Source organism: Siniperca chuatsi, linkage group LG7, assembly GCF_020085105.1.
Source record: "Siniperca chuatsi isolate FFG_IHB_CAS linkage group LG7, ASM2008510v1, whole genome shotgun sequence".
Taxonomy (NCBI): Eukaryota; Metazoa; Chordata; class Actinopteri; order Centrarchiformes; family Sinipercidae; genus Siniperca; species Siniperca chuatsi.
In genome coordinates, this window is record NC_058048.1 from 27898423 (window position 1) to 27920438 (window position 22016).

A 22016-nucleotide genomic window follows, 5' to 3' on the forward strand; every position below is an offset into this window, starting at 1 on the left:
TTTATTGACTTTTATGATGTCTCTTTTTGATTGGTATACTGTCAAAATTCATAAACGGCCACTTTTCACAATATTTATGAACACTTGCTCAACCCTCACCGTAAAGTAAGACAATTAACTCTTAATATCATCAAGATACAAAACCAGGAGCTGGTGCAAATCACTAGAATAGAGTCCATGTTTTATGGTGACGCTTTACTTCAAAATTTAAGTTGAACCACTTATTCGTACTACCAAAGCATTTATGCTCATATCCACATTAAATCCCTCAGCCCCAGATTTTATTGTCAATGAAATCATTAACAGTTTGGGTTATTTTCCAGTTTTGCAAGGATCTTCTTAATACTCACAGTACTGTCTTGCACTTACAGTATTTCAGTGCAAATTTTCCCCGAATTAATCTGATTTACACATTTTTTTTATGCATCTATAGATATTCAAACTTACAGTATACTGAGATTGGGGTGCAAATACTTGAAAACCAAGTGCAGACATGAAAAGCAAAGGCAGGGGAAAAAAAGATTAGAGAGGACAAAACCACTACAAAGGATGTCACAGTGGGCTGACAGCTACGAGAGAAATCGTGAGCAGACTCAGCATTTCTAGAGGAAAATAAGGTGATGAGCCACTTGCAGCACTTGTAATGCAATGATCTTGTAACATCAAAGGAGACAGAGCTGCCTGCGAGAGAGGCGTATCTCCAGTAAAGGGCGAGGAAGAAGAGGGCGGAGAAATGGAGTTTGACAAAGAGAAGAAGCAGATGGGCTTGTCTCTGAGCTTGTCTCTGTGCATGTTGACCCAGCTGCTGATGTAGAGAATATGTGCACAGGTGCAGTCCCACAAATTACTTGACAGATAGACAGCGCTAAGGTTTCTTAAAGGCTCCAAAGTCCCATTCTCCACTGCTCTGAGCTGGTTGGACTTCAAACTCAATTTCTGGAGGTTTGTAAGTCCCTGAAACACATCAGGCTGCAGGTGATCCAGTTTGTTTCCATCCAAGTTGAGTTCTGTTAGCTTTGAAAGTCGAGCAAAGAGCTGAGGGTGTAAACTATCCAGGCTGTTGTTCTTTAGCTGAAGCCTGCGGAGGTTGTGGAGGTGATAGAAGGTGTTGAACGGGATATTGCGCAGCTGATTGAAGCTCAACTTGAGCTCTTTAAGGCGGGTCAACCCTACAAAGTAATCAGGAGACAGCTCTGAGATACGGTTGCGAGAGAGACTCAGCGAATGTATTTTCACCAAACCATGGAAGACTGAGGGATGTAGAGACCTGATGCGGTTGTCATTGAGGTGTATCTCCTTGAGGTCCCTCATCTTGTGGAAAACGCCTTTGGGAAGGTGCCTCAGAGCGTTGTGCTCCAAGTGCAGGCTCTGTAGTGACTTTAGCTTGTTGAACAGAGCAGGGTGGAGCTCCAGGATGCTGTTGTTCGACAGCTGTAGCTCTTTAAGTTTGGACAGTGAAGAAAATACCCCAACTGGTATGGCAGAGACCTGATTGCTGTCCAGCTGCAGCTCTTGCAGGTTGTTCAAGTTACTGAATATGTCCAGAGGAAGAGATGTCAGTCTGTTCCTGTACAAATCAAGTAACTTAAGGCTGATCAGGTCACTGAAGACTTTTGAGGGAAGAGAATCTATTAGGTTGCGAGTGAGGTCCAGCTCACTCAGCATGGTCAGACCTCTCAGGGATCCCTCAGACAGAGTGGTCAGCTTGTTGTTGCTCAAGTCTAGATGAACCAATAGGCTCAGAGAGGAGAAGCAATCCTCTGGAAGGCTGATGAGGCGGTTCTTCTGTAGATACAGATGCTCGAGTCTGATTACATCCCTCAATGCCTCAGCTGGAACAGTGACCAGCATGTTGCCACTCAGGTCAAGGTGTTGGAGAGCTGTCGCTCCTCTGAAGCTGGCCTTGCCCACACTTGTGATTCTGTTTCTGGACAGAACAAGTTTCTCCAACACAGTTAAGTTCTTGAATACACCATCCTCTATCTTTGTTATATTATTATGGTTAAGGTAGAAGTCAGTGAGGGCGAAGGCTCCGTCCAGTCCACCAACCTGTAACATTCGAATCTGGTTAAAGTTCACATTCAGCGTCTTCAGATTAGCTAATCCATGGAGGAATCCGATTGATAGATATTTAATCTGGTTCTCACTCAAATCCAGTAAGGTGAGAGCAGGGCAGTTTAGGAACTGACCAGGGTGTAGAAGCGTCAAGCCATTGTCTCGTAGAAAGAGTTTCGTCAGTTTTGTCATATTGGGCCAAACTGGGTTGTGGGATAGGAAGACATTCAGCTGATTCTTAGTCAGGTCCAGAACCTACAGAAAATCCAGGAAGGAGAGAGGACTTGTGAAATGTCTGTTATGTGTAATTCTTTAGAAATATCATAGAAAAAAACATATTATAAGTGTAAGATAATACATCAAACTTGAATTAAGTCTTAGTTTCCAAAGAGATTAGCCTACGTGCCAGAAATTTGGTTTTGAAAAGCAGAATTTCACCAACTGATAATGGAGTTCTGTTATGGTCATTTTTGTTTTTGCGCCTTGAATCCATTAAAAGCAGTTTGCTATTTTACTGTGGGTATCCTGGTCTCCGCTGGCTGCCTGGCAACTGGTCCTGGCCAAGAAATACTAAGGCAACAAATGTTTTTATACTTCAGTGTCCGTTTGGTGCTGGACAGGTAGGGAGCAGTGGGACTTGTTTGCTGCCTACTCTGCATGAAACAGGGTTGATAAATCTCTGTGGGTTTAATCTTTCATATTACATGTAGTTATTTGATTCATTGCTGATATAAAAGATGTTAACTAGTGGAGCATTACATGACTACCTTAATAGAGTTGCATGTTTCCTGCTGCAGGAGTCTCTAACCAACAGCCCACAGTGCTGCATCGTTTTCAAAAGTATCACGCAAAGCACAGTTTCAAGGCTGCTGCATGTTTCGTACCTGCAGCTTCTCCAGCCCACGGTGGGGTATTTCCTGTATCTCGTTGTATGAGATGTACAGCTGCTCTGTGCCCTCTGGCAGCTCAGGTATCTGGTCCAGTCTTTTCTCTGGACATACAGTAGTGGTCAGGTTGTGGAGACATTGGCAGGCTGGGGGGCAGAGATTAGTCGCCCACGCCAAGAGGCTCAGGGAGGCCAGAGTTAAGGCTGCCAGCATGGTCGGCTACCGCTGAAAACAAACATAAAACATGGAAGAATTGAAACAGTACAATATTGTTCCATTGCAAAGTGTTTTATACACCTCAAAAATTATTGATTTTAACTCATTGTATTCAATTCAAATTTGCTTTGGTTTTGGAGAACTGAATCTGATAGAGAGGTAAGTAAAAAAAAAAAAAAAAACTATTTTTTTCTGTACATCCAGACGTGGTTTGTAACACATATTCTAATATGTCCTGAATAGATTTTTATTTTTTTCATTTTGCATGTTGTATTCCTTGAACTGTCATAATTTGCTGATTTGTAAAGGCCTCAATTTAGTTAGACAAAAAGAGAAATTAACTTTATATTGCAAACATTTTTAGAATACATTGATTGATGATAATTAGTTGTTCTTGAACATAAATTACAATTTAAATAGCTTCAAGATTTATATTTCTGGGTGGAGTCAAAAGTGTTAAAGGTGTGTGCAATCATGTATTCAGTAAAAAAAAAAAGTGTTACTGTTGCTTTGTTATAATTGCTTTTAAATCAAAACTTACCACTGATGAGAAGGCCGTGCTTGAAGTTGTTTTGTTGCAGGATGATTGTAGACTTGCCCATAGAGGCGAGCAGCCTGTGAGATACGTTCATCTGTTGCAGAGGAAGCTGTGGTTACGAAATGACTTTTCTTAGAACAACAAAAACAAAGATAGGTCAGTCCGATGTGGTTAAAGGTCCACATCTCTGACAAAAGCATCTCATACCTGCACAGCACAGTTTTGTCATGCATAAAGACAGGGTTAAAAACTCCCCACTGCACACTAACAAACCACATCAGCAGGTTCATCTTTAGAATAATTCTTCTTCTGCAGAAATTGAGATCAATCAGGAATGGGTTGATAATACAGAAACACACACACACACCTATCCATACACTTAAATAGGAGGAAAATTCAAATATACAGGATAGGGACTAATGCTAGACTCATGAAAGTGTTAGCACCAGTGTTTATGCATTCTGTGACCTGTCAGATTTCCTAACCCCAAATACACATCTCTGTAAGGCCCAACCATAAAGTAACACCAAGTATGGAAGCCCATATCAGCCAAAAAAAATACATGAAAAGTTACTTGATGTGTTCATGTTTTATGTATTTAATCGTGTTTTATGTACCTCAGTCCGTCTGCCTAAGTCTCTGTGTCTTCAATGTTTTACCTGGCTGCAAGACAAATTTCCCCTTGGGGACAGTAAAGTTAAAGTTATATGTGATAAAAATAAATTTAATACTCATTATATGTTAAAATTATCGAATTAAAAGTTTATCTGCAATGTTAAAATATGTAGAAAAAACTGAAATAGTAGGTTCAACTTTGAGTTACTAATTCAAAATTGGGAGATACAGAGTTGAATTTATGATAGTAAATACATTTTTTTTAGTTACCAAGTCACAATATAAGTCAAAATTATGATGAATTCATCATAAGCATTGTTATATTTATCATGACGTATGAGATAAGTAAAATCTTGAGACGTTAAAATGTTTGACTTAGTAAGTTATAATTATGAGAGCATAAAATAGAAATGTTTGTGGAAATGGGCTTCATACATATTTGATCAACACTCTAAAATTATATAAAGATTATATGGACACAATTAAATGTTATATGTGTATTTTATAAAACAATCTAATGTGCCTTATATTTATTTTCTTAATTTAATTATTTTACTCCTTCGCCATTCACCTTTGTCCTTTGACCCATTGTCAATAAAATAACAATAAAACCCACGATATGAAAAATTACAACAGCAGAAAGCAAAAGCTGAACAGGATGAAGAGCTTAGAGGAGTAAAGCAGCATCATGCAAAGTAGGAAATGTGAAATGCAGGCAATTAATACAAAGCAATGTTAAGCAGACAATCGGCACGGTTAAAACATGACAACATAAAATCACATTACATTACAGAAGATAGAGGTAAAACCAGAAGGGACGCAATCTGACAAACTCAAACAAAAGGCCAAACAAATGAGAGCAAACAAGGAAGGCATGCAGTGACTAGGTATGCTGGCAGGTCTTGTTACTTTATAGCCTACAACCTTTTTCACATATGCAGTAATACTCCCCAAGACCTGTAAACAGACTCTGATATGTAAAATCGGCTGAATAGAAGTGGGTTTGTCCTCTGATTTGAGGTGACTGCTGTTCTCTAAATTAAATGCATAAAACGTTGCTACACTTACAACATCATCCACCTTAACTTAATTTTTGTTGCCCATATTCCACAAACACAAAAAACAACCAAACTGCATCTTTCGTGCGTCCAAACCTCCTTTGCACAGTAAAAGCCCTTCACCTATCACTTTCCATTTGGGTTGCCCCAGAAAGTTACCCATAATCAATTTCCTTTGGGTTCGATTTTAGTCCACAGTTGTCCCATTAGAGGGTTTTACTCTCCCAGTCGGGGGTTGGTGTTGTTTCCCTCAGGCCCATCAGTAGGCACTGAAGGGTGGGCAGGAGTTAGATTTGGGTTCACAGATTGCAACTATGGAACAGATTGTTCAGGCTGATGAATTAATGTGTCTGTAAAGTGTTTATTATATATATATATTTAAGACATGAAAGGCATTAAGACAAGATACAAAAGAAACAAGGCGATATAAAAAGACAATATAAAAATACATACATAGAGTAAATTAAAATATAAGATAACAAGCTAAATTAGAATAAAACAGATTAAACAGTAGAATAAAAATTACACTAAGTAGTGGTTGATAGACGCAACATGAGAGCTGCTAAGAGGAAAAGCTAATCTAAAGAGCTGTAAACAGTGTTTATAAGATAGCTGAGATCATTTGCAATTTCTTTCACAGACATGTTTACAACAATACAGGTACTGTAAATCATTTTGTAAACATTTAGGGGCATCATATTTTTCATCACCTCCTCTGATGATCTTTACAGACCTACTAAAGTAAAGTAAACCCTCTGTTCCTGCCGAATATTTACTCTTATAGGCACACACACATTTTGTGGTAAACTGGTAATTTGGTAAACTTTAATTAAAAAAAGAGCAACAGATCGGACAGCTGAATCAACCCTGACTGGACGGTTCTCGTGGTCTGTCTCAGATGTTGGTGAGCACCGTGCTGGTCACTATGGCGACAGTGAGGGTTCCGGGGAGGTCGTTGTCTTGGCGACCGCCCTTGTCCCTCAGGTGAAGCGTCTGCTGGAAATCGCCTTGCTCACCTGGCAACGTCACCTGACCCAGGAAGGAATCCATCAACACGTTGTGGTTGTAGATCTGAGAGACGCAGTGAGAGAGGAATCCACTGCTTGAATGTGACAACAAAATTCACACAGGTACACGATTGTCTTGTCAGCCTCACTTGGCTACCAACACACACACACACAAACCTCGATGCTGATTGGCTGCTTGGCTTTCTTCCTGTAGAAGAGCCCCTTGGTGTCGAAGGCTGGGTTGCATGTGTTTTTATGGACAGGAGAGCGAACTTTCTTTCCTTCGCAACGAATTATCACGTAGGGGTCCGACACTGGAGACACACAGACACACACACACACACACACACACACACACACACCAGCGGCTGAGAACAGGTGATACTGTTTCTGGATGTACAACATGTCTGTCAGTTTAATAAACCTGATGTGCTATTTAAGATTAGAAATGTTTGATTCATTTTGTTTTTATTATCAGCTTGTAAGCTACAAAAGCAAACCACATCTCCATTGTGGCTTAGCTACACCATTCTTCTAGCTAACGTGTTGTATATAGCAGAGGCTAAAATAGGCAGCTGCATCTTTACATGACTGTACAATTAAGGTGTGGAAAAATTCAGGCACAGTTGGGAGTCACTCTGTTCACTTCTAAACAAGACAATATAGTAGAAATATTTGTATCCAACCAGAGGTCTTATCTCAAAATCACTAAATCTGAAAACAAATATAACTAACTCGGGCTACTGACTTTTATGTATTTTTCATACAGTGCATACAGTTAATTATCCAGTGGACATGCATGAGCGCAGATGCGGCTCTTGTGAGATTCAAAAGGAAAGACTTTTTTTTAAGTCCTTGTATTGGTATATAAATTGGTATATAAATATACAAGTGAGATTGATTTTGTTAATTAAAAGTGACAAAGAATTTTACTAATAACCCAAAAAATAAAAGGTGGGGGTTCAATTATAATAATACAAACTAACACAAGAATAATTCAGGGCATACCACTAAACAGTGGTATGAAGTTCAGTGATCTGATTAAACTCTGGTAATTTTGAGTCAGTAATCTGTTGGTGGTGTTAAGCAAATATCCTGTAAAGTGTCTCATTGTTGATGACTCATGAAAAAACTAAAATCTACCTCCATCAGAGTCTTGTCCTGCGAGTCCACTAGCCTTCAGTATGTGGACCTGAGTGACCAGAGAGGGATAACCACACAGCCCGGACCAGCAGGTCTGTGGAGGCTCATCTAGAGTCAGCTCCCTGCAGGGCAGACAGAGGGAGAGAGACAGACAGGCAGAGGGGTACTTGTATTTGTTCTTGTGTTCATGTTCTTAGGTTTTTATCTAGTATCTTATGTGTATGTTGTTGTTAAAAAAGGGCTATTACTCATGTTGGTCATTAGCTTAGCTGTGGTTTAAGGTTTAAACCTGTGTAGTCTGGAACAAAATCACATGGTCTCTTAAACCCAGTTCTTACCAGTTGCTTTACTGTGGTGTAAACTGCACCTGTGGTTTAGTCTAAACCTGTTTCTGTGTCTTGTAAAAGTCATTGAAATGCAGCTAGAGTGCATTGTACCTGAGGTTTAACTTAAACCTGCTGCAATCACAAAACATCCTCAGGCTAAAAGTAGCTGCTTAGTGGACGAGTTAAAAGAAACTCCTAAAAATAATGTGCATGACAGTGCTAACTTTAAGACCCCTCAGTTTTTAGTCTAAGAGTAATTCACAAAGCATTTTAGCACTAAAAGTAGCTCCTAAGTCTGAGAGAAATTAGAGGCAGTCCAGAGGAATCCTAAGACCTGCTCAGAGTCAATAATGTGCTGCAGGTAATGTGTCGCATCACGTCAGTATTTTGTAAAAAATACAATGATAATGAACTTTTATTTACTATATTTTGATGGAAGCTATTTAATGAGGATCCAATAACACCGGAGATGATGGTTTGCTCTATGCTACTTGGACAATGGAAAAGGTCTGCAGCCTCAGCCATCTGTCACGATTATTCATCAAAACAAAAACGCTCTTCAGTCCCCAGTTTGTTTGACAGTTGCACATTAAATAATCACCAACTGCAATAAATACATATATGAAGCTGGTTTCATGGCAATCGCTGGATTATCCAGGAAAATCTGTGCTATATGTAGAATTATCACATCAAAATATGATGATATATTTTGTCATCTGGAAAAAATATCATGCTGATGGTATTTGATGCCAGATACAATATACTTTACCTTCCACTCTTCAGGCCACGCCTCCTCATTTACATACAAAGAAAAGCTAAATTGAAAATAAAATGGCTAAAAGATTTTTTATCTTAATTCCGCTTATCTTTCAAATGTTTTTAGTATGTTTTCATTTTCCTTTTCAATCACACCTTTCTAAATTGAAAGGCTTAAATGTAAAAGCTTAAATTAGCTTTTGAATTTAAGCTTTTAATTTAAGAATTTACATTCAGGCTTGCTGAACAACAAACACTGAAACGGTCACACGGAAACAACCAAAGCTGAGTTCAAACTAAAACAAGCCCAGCGTGTCCCTACTTGAAGTTGGAGGGCACATCGGTGAAGATGCGGAGCAGGAAGTCTCCCTCCAGGGCAGGGTCAAAGGTTGTGGGTATAATGACGTACCGTCCCTCTTTCAGGTCGATGCGTGTGAACACAGACCTCGAGTTGATGTAGATGCTCCCACCAACCTTCTGCTGGGTGACATGCATACGGTAGATCCTGTTTAACTCCACCTGAACACAGAGAGACAGCAGCAGCGTTCACTCTCTGACTGACTCTGATTGCTGCACACGGACTATAATAGCTGAAGACTTAACAGTATTTGGCCTAACTATTGTATTGAGACTGGCAGGGGCGTTTCCACAGAGTTGCCTGAAATCTGATTGGCCACACAAGGTGCCACCCCATTATCCTAAACTATGATTGGATATCTGCCCGGTCAGAGGTGGGACCTTAATTCGAACCAACTGTTTGACGAGTAAACCGGACTTTCCTTTATAGTTGCAATTCAGTCTTAAACCTGAGAGGCAGCAATGGACCGGACTAGCGCCTAGCCTGAATAAGAATACAATTTTGGAGGTACAATTTCTTTTTGAGGACTTACAGAATAAAGTATGGAAGCTGTTGTGATTGGTAGGTCTATTTATCTGTTTAAACATTTCTTATTGTAATGTTAGTAATAAAAGTAGATATGAGTAGTGGAGACAGAAATGGTAAATTAATGCTATTCCTACTTATGCAGGGGCGGCATGAAGTATGTGTATGCGTGCACACACACACACACACACTTGCCACCCCTGCATAAGTCAGTGCCCCACTTGGGCCACCCCACTCAAAAAGTGTGGACACGCCAATGGAAACTGGCACTTTATAAACAACAACTGCACCTTGGCCTGGATTACACATACTGTATTACAGTATTTTCTAAAATTCTAAATTTTATTTTGTGTTATATTATATACACTCACTTGCCAGTTTATTTGGTACACCATGCTAAAAGTAATGTAATCTAATATAACAGCCCTGCAATAAATCCCACCTTCATAAAAGGTTATAATGTTCTGTTTACTCTTAGACCCGGAGGACTTTGCAATAACATCTAGGAATGTCTTGAAAACACACACACACGCACACACACACACGCTGAGCTGACCCTGTGTATGTCGAAGCCAATAGCCAGGTTTTCTCCTCGTCCCCCTCTCAGTGTGGCTCTGCGGTCTTTCTGCTGCAGACAGATCAGTACCTCGTCCTCCGGCTTCTTCACGTCAAACACGTACTACACAGAGAACACAGAGAAAGGAAATACAGACGTATTGTGAGAGCTCATTCCTTCTTCCACAACAGAGTTGTCACTATTGCAAAGTACATAGTCTTGCCTAACACCAAATCTGAGAAATAATGAATAAATGAGAGAAAATAACACCTGTGGGTTCTGGAGGAAGGTCTGCTTGTTGTTGATGCAGCCCCCGGCTCGGTTAAGAAGCGGGTTGTCGTGGCGGCGCCAGGAGCCCCGCATCACAGCCTCCTCCCAGGTCTTATGGAAACTCAGGTAGGATGTGTTGATGAGACGACACAGGATGAGGTCTGTGAAGTTAGCGATAAAGTCATCAAATGTCATCCTGCAGGGAGAGAAAGAGGGGTGGATAAGTAGAAATTCTGGTTTATTTACAATAACAGTAATTTAGTGTATGATCAGAGAGATTTATGATGAAAGAGGAGGAATGAGGGAGAGAGAAGAGAAAGAAGTGTAAATTCAGTACGAAATGTTTAGAAATGACAAAGAATCAGTAAAATTATCTATTAAATCAACAAATTAACCCTTGAGAGATGAAGATTGAACAAAGTCAATATAACAGATGCAGGCAGAATTATTGCAGGCTTATGACTTTAGGCACTTTGTGTCTGCCGACAGGGGGCAGCGTTGCACTAAAACTCACCAGAACTCTCCATCATCCTGCACAGTGACACCGATCCTCTCCCTCTCACTCTTACTGACCTTCTTCCACTCTTCAGAGCTGCAAACATGCAGAAAAAGGACAGTTACCTTCTTCTGATAATAAAATACAAGTGTTCAAATCGTAGCTATGTTCTCTGGACAGTTTTAAAAATGTCAAAATCTTGATTCCCAGGATTTACAATTTGTGCAGAAAATATGGTCTGTGGTTCAAATGAATCTGGAAAAGAGTTTCAAAGGTTGTTTTACAACTTAAATTCATACCTGTTAATATCTCAGGCATGAATTTTGAAGTTGTAAAATGTTAAGATAAGTTTTTGCTATACAGCTCGTACCCTAAATTTAAAACATGAAGAATTTCTACTGGAAATGTTACTGAGAAACCTGAGATCTCCTGTGTCCAGTGGTGGAAAGTAATAAGTACATTTACTTAAGTACAATATTGAGGTGCTATTTGTATTTTCTGCTACTTTACACTACATTTATTTGACAGCTATAGTTACTAGTTACCTTACAAATTAAGATTTTCCCTTAAAAATATATGATAATCTTATAAAATTGTTAATTTATAAAATTAAAGATTAAATCAGTGGTTCCGAACCCTTTTGGCCTGTGACTCCTTACAAAATGAAGCAGTGTCTAGTTAGTACCCCTTGTCCTGTTTCACATGTCTGAGTTATAAGACGTTTCAACGAAGAGACATTGACACAAAGATGGTTTAAAAAAATTTTCCAAGACAAAAAGCTAAAATGATCTAATATTTTAAAAAATAAAATTTGTTTAGCAGATGTTTGTTTTTTCTTCTTTACTGTGCCATCAATCATCTCATTATTTATTTTATCACGTGACTCTGTGGAGGGGCCCGACCCCTAGGCAGAGAACAACTGGGCTAAACTAACTAACTGTATACAAAGTGGTTACAACTAGCTCCACCTGGACCAGCTACAACAGTAAAATGCTGCTTACACATTGATGTATCAGTATTATAATAATCTAATAATGTCATATAGAATAGTTAATCAGTCACAGGGGATATTTTACTGCAGAATAATTACTTCTACTTTGCATTATTTCATACTTCTACATTTTGCTGACAAAGCTTCTGTATTTTTACTTAATAGGATTTTGAATGAAGGACTTTTACATGTAATGGAGTATTTTTACATTGTTGTTATGTTACATGTTGTTTACCTGATTTGGGTGGTGTCAGACTTGACTTATGCACCTCTACAGTTAATAGTCTGATACCAAAATTTTTCATGGAGTGCAAGAATGACTCCCCTTCTTCAGTTAATCTGTCTTTTCCGCCTTTTCATTTTCACTCTCTTTCTTGTAAAACCCCCTCCCTGTACTCCACACCTCCTCTTCCTCACCTGTCGCTCCAGGGCCCGTTCCACTCTCTCTGTCCCCAGGGGTTTCTCATGCGGATCATGGTGAGTTTCTCTGACCTGAAGAAGGCCAGCAGGCCTTCGCCCAGCCTCACCCTGCGGACATCCGTCACCGCGTAGGCATGACCCTTCACCAGGCCGCAGTCCAGCCTGGCCTCCATGTCTGCTGCACTGGTTGCCTGCAACGACACGGCAAGTGGCAGCACTGGTTCAGTCAGTCTGTAAATCATTCAGTCATTCCTAAATTAAATTTAATCATTCAGCCACTGTGTGTGTGTTTGTGTTTGTCCTCTCCTCACCCGGATTGAGCAGCTGATGAGTCCTCCTCTGTCGTGGACTTTCAGAACTCTCTCGAACAGCTCGTTGCGTTTCTCTTCATCGTCTTTGAACCCGTTCTCCACCAAGTCCATTGGCTGCGATACGCCTCCGGTGAAATCCACGAGCGCATCAGCCGTGTTGCCCCCATCCAGTGCCTCATAGCATCCGCTCATCCTAGAAACACACACAAGCAATCATTAAGCAAAAATTAATACTTTTTTTGGGGCTTTTCTGCCTCTAGCACAGCCGAAGATAGACAGGAAAGGGCTACCAGGGCTTAATTACTACATTTGACTCATGCTGATTCTTTCCTGTTTCTCTACCCTCAAATTTAAGAAAAGTCTGCAACAGAAAATAACAGTTATGACATAGTTAAACAAACATAATACATTTGAGAAATAGTCTCTTGTTTCTGATGAAATAATGAAAAGACTGAAAATAGGTCTACATTAACACATAAGTCATTAATATGGCATATTACAATTAATCATTCCTTATTTAGTTGTCATTAACATTTTTATGTACTGTATTTTACACATTTAACAGATGTGTCCGGAATTTATTTTCTCTTATGCAGCCAATTCAAAATCAAGCATTGAATTCAAATTTACGTTAAATCCTTTATAAATTTCATTGTTAAATTAATTTTATACCCTGCGATTATGTTAATGTTTAATCAAGGCTACATTTCGATGTTGAATCTTATTAGTTTGCTCTCTGGGAGTTTTATTTTAAGTGTACGACAACAATCTGCTGTGTCACCCACTAACAGCATTACATCACTGCCTGTCTAAATCCCATATAAACTGTAAGAAGTGGGAAGAATGAGGAACCGGTATGGACTCAATAACAGCCGGTGTTGTTCCTTTGACTGTGGTGAACCTGAAATGATTCACACTCCACCAGGGCGTTGACTGTGTTTTGTTTGAGCAGCATTTAGCAAAAGACACACATCACATTTGGCAAACACCCACCTGCCTACCTCCATTCAAAACCTGATATGACATATACATACACACACACACTTTAAGTCCCCCTATTTAGCATTTATAAGCTGTATATAAACATGTAATGGTTTATAACACACTATAATAGTTGTAAGCAGATAAGTGTTTATTAAAATGTCTTTGTTAACAACTCCTCAATAACTCAATAACTCCTCCTGTGGACACCCATGAGTGGAGGCTGCTGTACAAACAGATAATGAATAACAATAAAGTACAACACAACTGTAAAAATATAAAATATGTCTTGAGGAGGAGAAGTTATAGTTGTTGACAAAAACTGTACATTAATAAACACTAAGTGTCCTTATATCTGCTTATAACTTATTATAGTGTGTTATAAACCATTTATTAAATGGGTGAGTGAAGTGTTACCCTTTTCTTTCAACTGACTGACTTTTTTGTTTGAAAGTTTTGATCATGCTTGATACAAACTTATCTTGTACAACAGTGGATCTGTTTTACAGAAGCAACCTTGACAGGCAAAGATCTGCAGCCAGTTTTAGTGGTTCTTTATAATTATATGATGTTTTTTTAATAACCTTGTAATAACTTTAAACTAGAGCTGAACAAGTTATTGCTTTTATATTGAAATTGTCAAAGAGAGACACACATAGTGTAAGTGCTTACTTGGCGTAGGCCTTTTCCACCAGCGCACTCCAGAACTCGTTGCTGTCGTTGGAGTGGCAGTACACCAGCTGTCCGTTCACCGTGGGCAGCCGGTCATCGATCACCACGTCCACCCACTCACCAAACCGCCAGAACCGGAAGTGGAAGATCCCGGCGTAGGACTCCGGTTTGTCTTCATGCCACTCCTGGTCCTTCCAGTCAGGAATCACCTGAGAAAAACAGAAAGAACACATGAGCTTGGTCTTCATCTTGTCAAAGCTCAGGTTTTACTTCAAAATGTAAAGGGAGATCTGTGCTAATTTGTATACTACACTGTGGGATCCAGAATAAATAGAAAAAATAAAAACAAGAGAAAAACAGACGCAGTGCGCTATTCAGTGGCTGACGCTGACCTTTGACCTCTCTGTAGAAAAGGCCAAAAGTTTTCCTGTATGAATTAGATTTTTTTTACTTCCTGGGAATATTACTTTTTCACCCCAAGGAAAATATATGAAATTAAACACATAACTTGATAGTTGATCATAAAATTGTGTTCATTCTAATTTTCTGATGTTATCCATTCATATACATTAGGTTTTGTGGCAATATGGTTAGTAGAACAACAATTCCTCTTTAAAGTGAACTGTCCGACAACGCCAACCATGAATGGTTTGATCCTGCTATTCAGAATACCCTCATACCAGTTTTAATACATTCCAGGTGGTTATATGAATGCATTACCATTTTTATAGTGCTGACCTGAGGTTATTACTGTGTGCAGTAGCAGTGAAGGAAAGGGTGTCACATGCAGCCATTTTTGCGTGTTGTTTCGGTAGTTTGAGGCACGGGAGCATTGATGTAGGGCAAGGGTGTCCAGTATATAGTCCCGGGCCATGAGCCTTTTAATTTAAGAGACTATTTTAATGAGTGAGGTTTAAGCACTTTGTGCTGTGTACCTACATCTCTAGTAAGATGATTTTCTCTCACCAGTAAAATTTCACTCCTAATGGAAACAGTGACGCTGGGCAGCAACCAGCACTACGCATACAGTACTTTTCATACGGTATAAAAGCGCCTGTGGACAACCGATACCGAAGACTGATTTGCAGATATTCTTGCTTCAACCACCGTTTAAACACATCTACAGGCAGTAAAGCGTTAAAATAGTTCATATACATTTTAAGCATTATTCCATTGTTGTTGCAGTATTTTGTTTGCTCTTGGTGCCAGAAATGTGAAGAAGTGGTTCTGTTCTCAGGGCAACATCTGCGACCCAATTACAAACAAAACAACTCGCTTGTGCTGCTTCATCTGAATGAACTTCCCACCTGTTTATGCCTCTTCTCTACATTGTGCGATCTAGGCTAGTCACCAAAATACCACACAGACTGGCAAAGCGAATTTCAAGGTCAGTAAAATACCAAACTGAGTGCTGCTTGTGCTGGTCATTGCACCTCCACAAAATAGGGCCGTACTTGTTCTCACCACAGTACTAACATCACCCAGCTCGGCCACACTGGTGCACAGTACTTCCTGATGTATAATACAAAGCAATTTTTAAAAAAAATTACTTATTTTTTTAAATCAACAAAATAAATAACTTTTCTTATTCAGGATTTCATAAAAACTATCATGTCAACAAAGTTACACTAAATCAGTAGTGTATTTCTTTTGAAGGAAGGAAATTGTCTTAAATTCCACTTAAAGATGCTCCCCTATAGGGTGAGAACTAATATAAATCATGTAATATCTTTAGTTTAAGAACATCTCTTCATAAGAATATTACATCAATAAATACAACTGTTGCACGATTTGAAAGAGTACAAATAATATCCAGTTAAGATACATACACAGGTATGAGTCACCAAAACTATTTAAAACTATTTAAAAAACAAACAAACAATAAATGAGAAGAAAAAGCATCGACCAAGAACGCTTTAGTCCATCTGTACATACTGTGAAATAAAATTAACTCAAGAAATATACAGCTGTCCATTTGTTAGTTCCTAAAAAGTTGAAAAACATTAGGTTATCCACTTGTTTCCCCTTAATTAACCTTCAGCATCTATAATTAACATGAGCGACTGAGGATTTAAAGAGTTTTTAACAAGGGAACGCCATCCACCCATATCCTGAGCTAAGATCCCTACTGACAACATATTAACACTGACATCCACTGACACACTCACTCCTCAGTGAAATGAGTGATATAAATAAATAACTGATCCATTGAGCCAAGACCAGTCGAGCTCCCAGAAGCCCTCAGGAAACTCCCCGAGTTCCCTCTCGTACGTCATCAGCACCTCCTGTTGCCTAGCGCCCTCACACATCACCCACCTCCTTAACGCCTTTAAAAGAAAAGCTTAGAATATTTTCATTTGATATTCAGACATTTCAAACCTCATCCATAGTTCCAGCACATCCAAGACATATTATTCTACTGCCGGAGATGAGATGTGGCAGGTTTTTGTTTTAGGTTAAATCTTTAGGAAAAATGTTCAGAATTCGACCATGATAGCGCAAATGCTCATATTGAATTGCATATCAAAAACATATGAAGAAACAGCTTGGTGCAGAGATGTCACGTATCAGGGTTAAATACACGAGAAGACAACTAATTATTCTGACTGATGCTGTTTTCGCATTGATCTCATCTATCCATGCTCTCCCCCTACCCTCTCTCTATGTGGCATGCCAATCAATGCATCCTAACCAAACTTCCCCTGTGGGCAGGAGGGGGGGATGGGGACAAAAGTGAGAAACTGTGATGGAAATAGTTGGAAAGGGGAGGGACACACACACACACAAAAAAAAAAAAAAAAAAAAAAAGAAAAAGAGAGAGAGAGAGAGAGAGAGAGAGAGAGAGAGAGAGAGAGAGAGAGAGAGAGAGAGAGAGAGAGAGAGAGAGAGAGAGAGAGAGAGAGAGAGAGAGAGAGAGAGAGAGAGAGAGAGAGAGAGAGAGAGAGAGAGAGAGAGAGAGAGAGAGAGAGAGAGAGAGAGAGAGAGAGAGAGAGAGAGAGAGAGAGAGAGAGAGAGAGAGAGAGAGAGAGAGAGAGAGAGAGAGAGAGAGAGAGAGAGAGAGAGAGAGAGAGAGAGAGAGAGAGAAATCTCTACCAGAGCTTTATCTATCTCAGCATCCATCCAGACAGGCAGGACTCGCAGTCTCCTTAACCCAGGATTATAACCTCGAAGTCGGACATGGACATTGCCAAGGCTCCCTCCAACACACTGGTGCTGGCATTTAAAGAAGACACTGCACTGGCAGAGGTGAGGTTCTCACTCAGCTACATGACAGTGACCACAAAGTCTATTATCACAATATGTGTGTTTTGTTTTTACTTGAAAGAAGATATAATTAGATGTACAAACCTAATTAGGTATTTTTTTGCAGTCAACAGAGTCAACATTGCAGTTTTGACTGCTGATGAAATGTTAAACATAGATATCTTTAAGAAATACTTATATAGTCCTTTATATACTGAGAAAGTTTGTTACATGTGAAATCTAGTGTATTATTAAAATACATTTTCTTTTTATTGTTGGCCAACTTTTCAAAGTTGACTTTCTGGAGATGCCTGCTTTTCAGCAACATCAATTATCTACAGGACTTGCCTATGCATATTTAAACTTTTCTCCCTGGTTTAATGGGCAAAATAGTCTTTATAACATCTGTTGTTATAGTGCCTGGTGCTTTGAATGTCCCTGGTGCAACGATCAATACTCAGAGGAGTTAAAACACTGATCACTAGCCTGGCACTCTGCCTCAAAAACTATTTTCTTTCTGTCTGATATAGGTCAACAGCTCCTGGGCTTTTGTGACTGTGGTCAAATGTAAATGTGCACTTTTGATGTGCTGAAATTTAGAACTACAAAGATTAGTCCACTAATTGATTAGTGAATCAAAATAAATTAAATCCGCAATTACTTTGATAATCGATTGAGTTATTTTAAGAAAAAAAGGCCAAACATTTGCTTGTACCAGCTTCTTAAATGTGTCTATATTCTCCTTTTCTCAGTTTTATATAATTGTAAATTACATATCTTTGGGTTTTGTTGGACAGATGTAACAAGACATATGACTACATCATCTTGGGTTTTGGGAAATTGTTATTTTTTCCTGACATTTTATAGACAAAACAATTAAATGATTACTCAAGAAAATAATCGTCAGATTAATTGCTGCCCTGTGTAAGCATCCAACACACAATGCCCCACGATTAATCAGGTTTTAGAAATACTAGCCAATTTATTAAAACAGAAATACTCCATTTACATATGTAAATGCTTCCTGTTCTGACTGATTATTTTTATGATGTGTCTAGAGTTTGACCCTCTACAAATTCAAGTGAATGGACATGATTTAGAAAGGCATACTCCTGTCTACAGGTGAAGCACGATGATGGTACTATAGCATCATGTTGACATCCCAAGAAGAACCTGAAGCAGAATCAGGACAAGTTTCTGATCGTCACAGTGACCAAGTCATTTCAATAGTAGAGGTGCTTCAATTTAAGTCAGACAGAGCTTCTAAAAACATGTTTCTTGGTTTGTCATTGTGATTTATTTTGTCTGTATCTTGTTTTAAAATGTTTTTTTTTTTCAACTAAAGACTAAACAGAAATGGTTTAGTGAGTCTGAATACTTTACAAACCCACTACTGTTTGTAGCATATCTAGATTTAACTTGTGTTGATGTTTAGAAAATGTATTTCCAGCATAAATTCCTTCACAGCTCATCAGTACACCATTCAAGGCCTCCTGTTCTTGGTCTTGTTTGTAAGTAGTAGGTCCAAAACTACAGAATAAAAAAGGCGGTGGGGTGGATAATAAAATTTGACATGTTTGACACGCACAGACGCGCTTCTTTCTCCATTACTCCTTCTTCTCCAACCCATTTCATTTGTTTCCATTTCATCCATCTCTTTTGTGTTCTTGTATTTTCCTCTGCAGATGATGCGTCTTCGTGTGTCGTCTTTGCAGCGGTCAGGGCAGAAGCGTCAGGATGGTGAGCGTCTGCTTCTTCCGCATGAATCTGTGTATCGGCTGGACTTCCCCACCCAGGAGCTGAACTTCTCCCGCTGGTACTTCTCTCTCAGCGCCCACGGTCGTGTCACCATCACTGGCATTTCCCAAAATTGGACCCCTGACCTCACTAACTTGATGACCCGTCAGCTACTGGAGCCGATCGGAACGTTTTGGCGAAACGCTGACGACCCGGAGGATTCACCACTCAAATGGCTGGAGGCAGACATGCAGGAGTTCGGCGAAAGGATTGCTGAGCTGGCCAAGGTCAGGAAGGTCATGTACTTCCTGTTTGCTTTCAAGGATGGGGCAGAGGCAGCAAATCTTAGCTGCTCGGTGGAGTTCACACCAGACAAATGACTCTTTTTGTCAGTAAAGTCCTGTTAGAATACTGGAAAAGCATTGCAATATTTTGCTTAATCTTTGACCTTTAAAAAACACTAGAGTTGAAAGAAAACTTTGCTGTCAATATTGTTGTTCCACCTCTTTATGCACATGACTTCAATAATTTGCTACAGCTCATTCTGACATTTTAGCACAAAGAGTAAACTTTTAACATCACCTCATCAGCCAAGTCCAAATATATATATATATATATATATATATATATATATATATATATATATATATTTACAAGATTTTTCACAAAACAAAGCAAACATATTTAGTAAAAAACTGGGATGAAGAATGTTACAAGAGATAGAACAAGTATGAATGCACTTTAGTTAAACTTATATGAAACTAATCTTCTTGTATGTTTCGTGGTGCTACTTAAAAGATCAATGTATCATCAACATTAATTATCAATTCAAGAAATATTTAAAATTCGTACAGAAATGTGCATTCATAAAAAAAAGATTATCAATATTATTTGATGGTGATGATGAAACTTCATAATCAATAACTAATAAAAATCTACTTTTGAATACAAAACTTATGACACAAACTAAAAAACAATCAAAAGATTCCTCTTAATATTAATATTCCTCTAAATAAAACATGTCTTTACTGATCAGCTGAATATTGATAATGTGTGTATTGAGTGACTGTTCTTTGAGTGTTACTGTCTTTGCTGTTGTTGTATTGTGTTTCTGAATTCTTTCACTGCTCACAGAAGCGACAGCTAGATGCAAAGCAAGTAGCAGTGAATGGAATATCAAATATTCACATTGCATGACCACAGTCGGCCTGACACAAAACAGAGATCAATGGAGTGACATCTATTAAACATTGACTGAAAGCTGTCTGTGTGTTCTCACTGGTGCTGATTATTATTGGTGCTACTGGACAGAGGAAGAGGGGAGGGAGGGGGGAAACAAGAGGAGAGTCAGTCAAGTCAGGTTTATAAATAAACCCTAAAAACACAAATCTGCCTCAAAGGGCTTTATGATTAGACCCTCGATTCAGGAGAGGATATATCTGCAGTCATTCTTTGGGAAATCAATTGACCCATATTTTGATTATCATCGCTTGCTTTTCAGTAAACACAGTTACAGTTATCACGAGCATGAGAAGATTAGAAAAAGTGAAAGAGGAAGACAGAAAATGAAGAGAAGGAGAGACAGTCGGAGGAAAAAAGGAGAGGAAAAGGGGAGATACAGTATCAGTGAGGCGGGAAGAGGATGAGAGAAGCTGAGAAATTATTGACCAGAACAAATACAGATTATACTGTTGTGTTGAGGTTGTAGTTTACATTTTGTATTTTTGCTTTGGCTGTTTCTGATTCATAGTCGAATCAGTAAAAAAATGAATAAGAGGGAGGCACTGGTAGCAGTGTACGAGTAGAGAGAGAAGAGATGAAAATATTACAATATAAAAAAAATATTGCGGCTATATAACGGCTATTCATTTCTCAACAAAATGTTGAGTTATATGATATCCTATATTTTAAGTTTATACAATCATCTGTCACATGGAAATCAAATTAAGTTTAACTTCATCGCTTTGCAGTGTGATTTTTAGAAAAACACACAACCTTTCAGCTTAAACTGGGCACAAATGCAAGCGCCATAATGAACAGCAGCCGTTAGTAGGAGGAATACAGAATCAGCAGGTGGAGTCAGGACAAGCTTCAGTAACAAAGACATGAGCAGCAGAGAGTTACAGAACACAGAAACACCCCAAATATTAATATGCTCCACCCCAAATATGCTGGCAATGGTAGACATGAACATTCCTGTTCGTGGGCAATGAAAGGCTTATCTGTGCAATGACACAATAACTATAGGAACTACTAAAATGTGTTTCCATTATTACTATCTGCCTCATTTTGTTATTAGTTGAAAAAAATTAAAAGAAGATTTGCTGATAATCTTCTTGACGTGACAGAAAAAGTATTGATTCTCTAGTAAAAGTGGAGTTTACTTACAATAGAAATGTGCCAACAGATTTGATGTAGCTTTGGTCTTTATTTTCCAAACAATTTCACTGTATACACTTGGAATCTGTGAGTAATAGATTACCAGCCAATTACTGTCAGATCCTTACTGATTCTGTCACTGTGTTGTGTAATTTAAATAAACTGCTGATGTGCCATCTAAGCTTTGATTTTCATAAAATGCTGCATGTCTCTCTGTGTTTCAGTTGGACGGGACTGAAGGGAAACAGCAGGGAAAATTCTAGCATGTCATGGTTACAGCTACAGTATCTGGTCATAAGTTACAATAACTCCCATTTTGTTTCCAGTCAAACTTTCCACCTAGAGCTACTACTACTAGAGCCAAATACTGACAGTAACATGGTGTTATCTTTCTCTCCTGCAATTTGTTTTATACTAAAAAATGCATTTTTACTGTGGTGAGTTAGAGCGCCAGAACTGCTTCAGTAGGGACAGAA

At 38.8% G+C, this 22016-nt stretch overlaps 3 protein-coding genes across 3 annotated transcripts in view; 1 reads left to right on the top strand and 2 right to left on the bottom strand.

Annotated features, from left to right (window-relative positions):
* Positions 1–103: 103 nt before the first annotated feature.
* On the bottom strand, positions 104–5566 carry si:dkey-182i3.11 (leucine-rich repeat-containing protein 15). The gene is made up of 3 exons (XM_044201535.1): positions 3700–5566; positions 2940–3167; positions 104–2310 (listed from the first exon to the last, which is right to left on the bottom strand). Exons 2-3 carry the CDS (start codon positions 3153–3155, stop codon positions 553–555), a joined length of 1974 nt encoding a protein of 657 aa, XP_044057470.1. The 5' UTR covers positions 3156–3167; positions 3700–5566; the 3' UTR covers positions 104–552.
* A 144-nt stretch (positions 5567–5710) lies between these two features.
* capn5a (calpain 5a) overlaps positions 5711–22016 on the bottom strand; it is a 33764-nt gene continuing 17458 nt past the window's right edge. The window contains exons 4-13 of the mRNA XM_044201537.1: positions 14182–14390; positions 12529–12721; positions 12215–12408; positions 10825–10902; positions 10311–10506; positions 10041–10163; positions 8924–9120; positions 7520–7641; positions 6554–6690; positions 5711–6440 (exon numbers count right to left, since the gene is read on the bottom strand). Of these exons, the coding sequence (XP_044057472.1) occupies positions 6264–6440; positions 6554–6690; positions 7520–7641; positions 8924–9120; positions 10041–10163; positions 10311–10506; positions 10825–10902; positions 12215–12408; positions 12529–12721; positions 14182–14390 (1626 nt within the window). The 3' untranslated portion in view covers positions 5711–6263. The remainder of the gene's footprint in view (positions 6441–6553; positions 6691–7519; positions 7642–8923; positions 9121–10040; positions 10164–10310; positions 10507–10824; positions 10903–12214; positions 12409–12528; positions 12722–14181; positions 14391–22016) is intronic.
* ompa (olfactory marker protein a) lies at positions 17269–20425 on the top strand. The gene is made up of 2 exons (XM_044201538.1): positions 17269–17427; positions 19110–20425. The coding sequence occupies exons 1-2, from the start codon at positions 17359–17361 to the stop codon at positions 19539–19541; spliced, it is 501 nt and encodes a 166-aa protein (XP_044057473.1). The 5' UTR covers positions 17269–17358; the 3' UTR covers positions 19542–20425.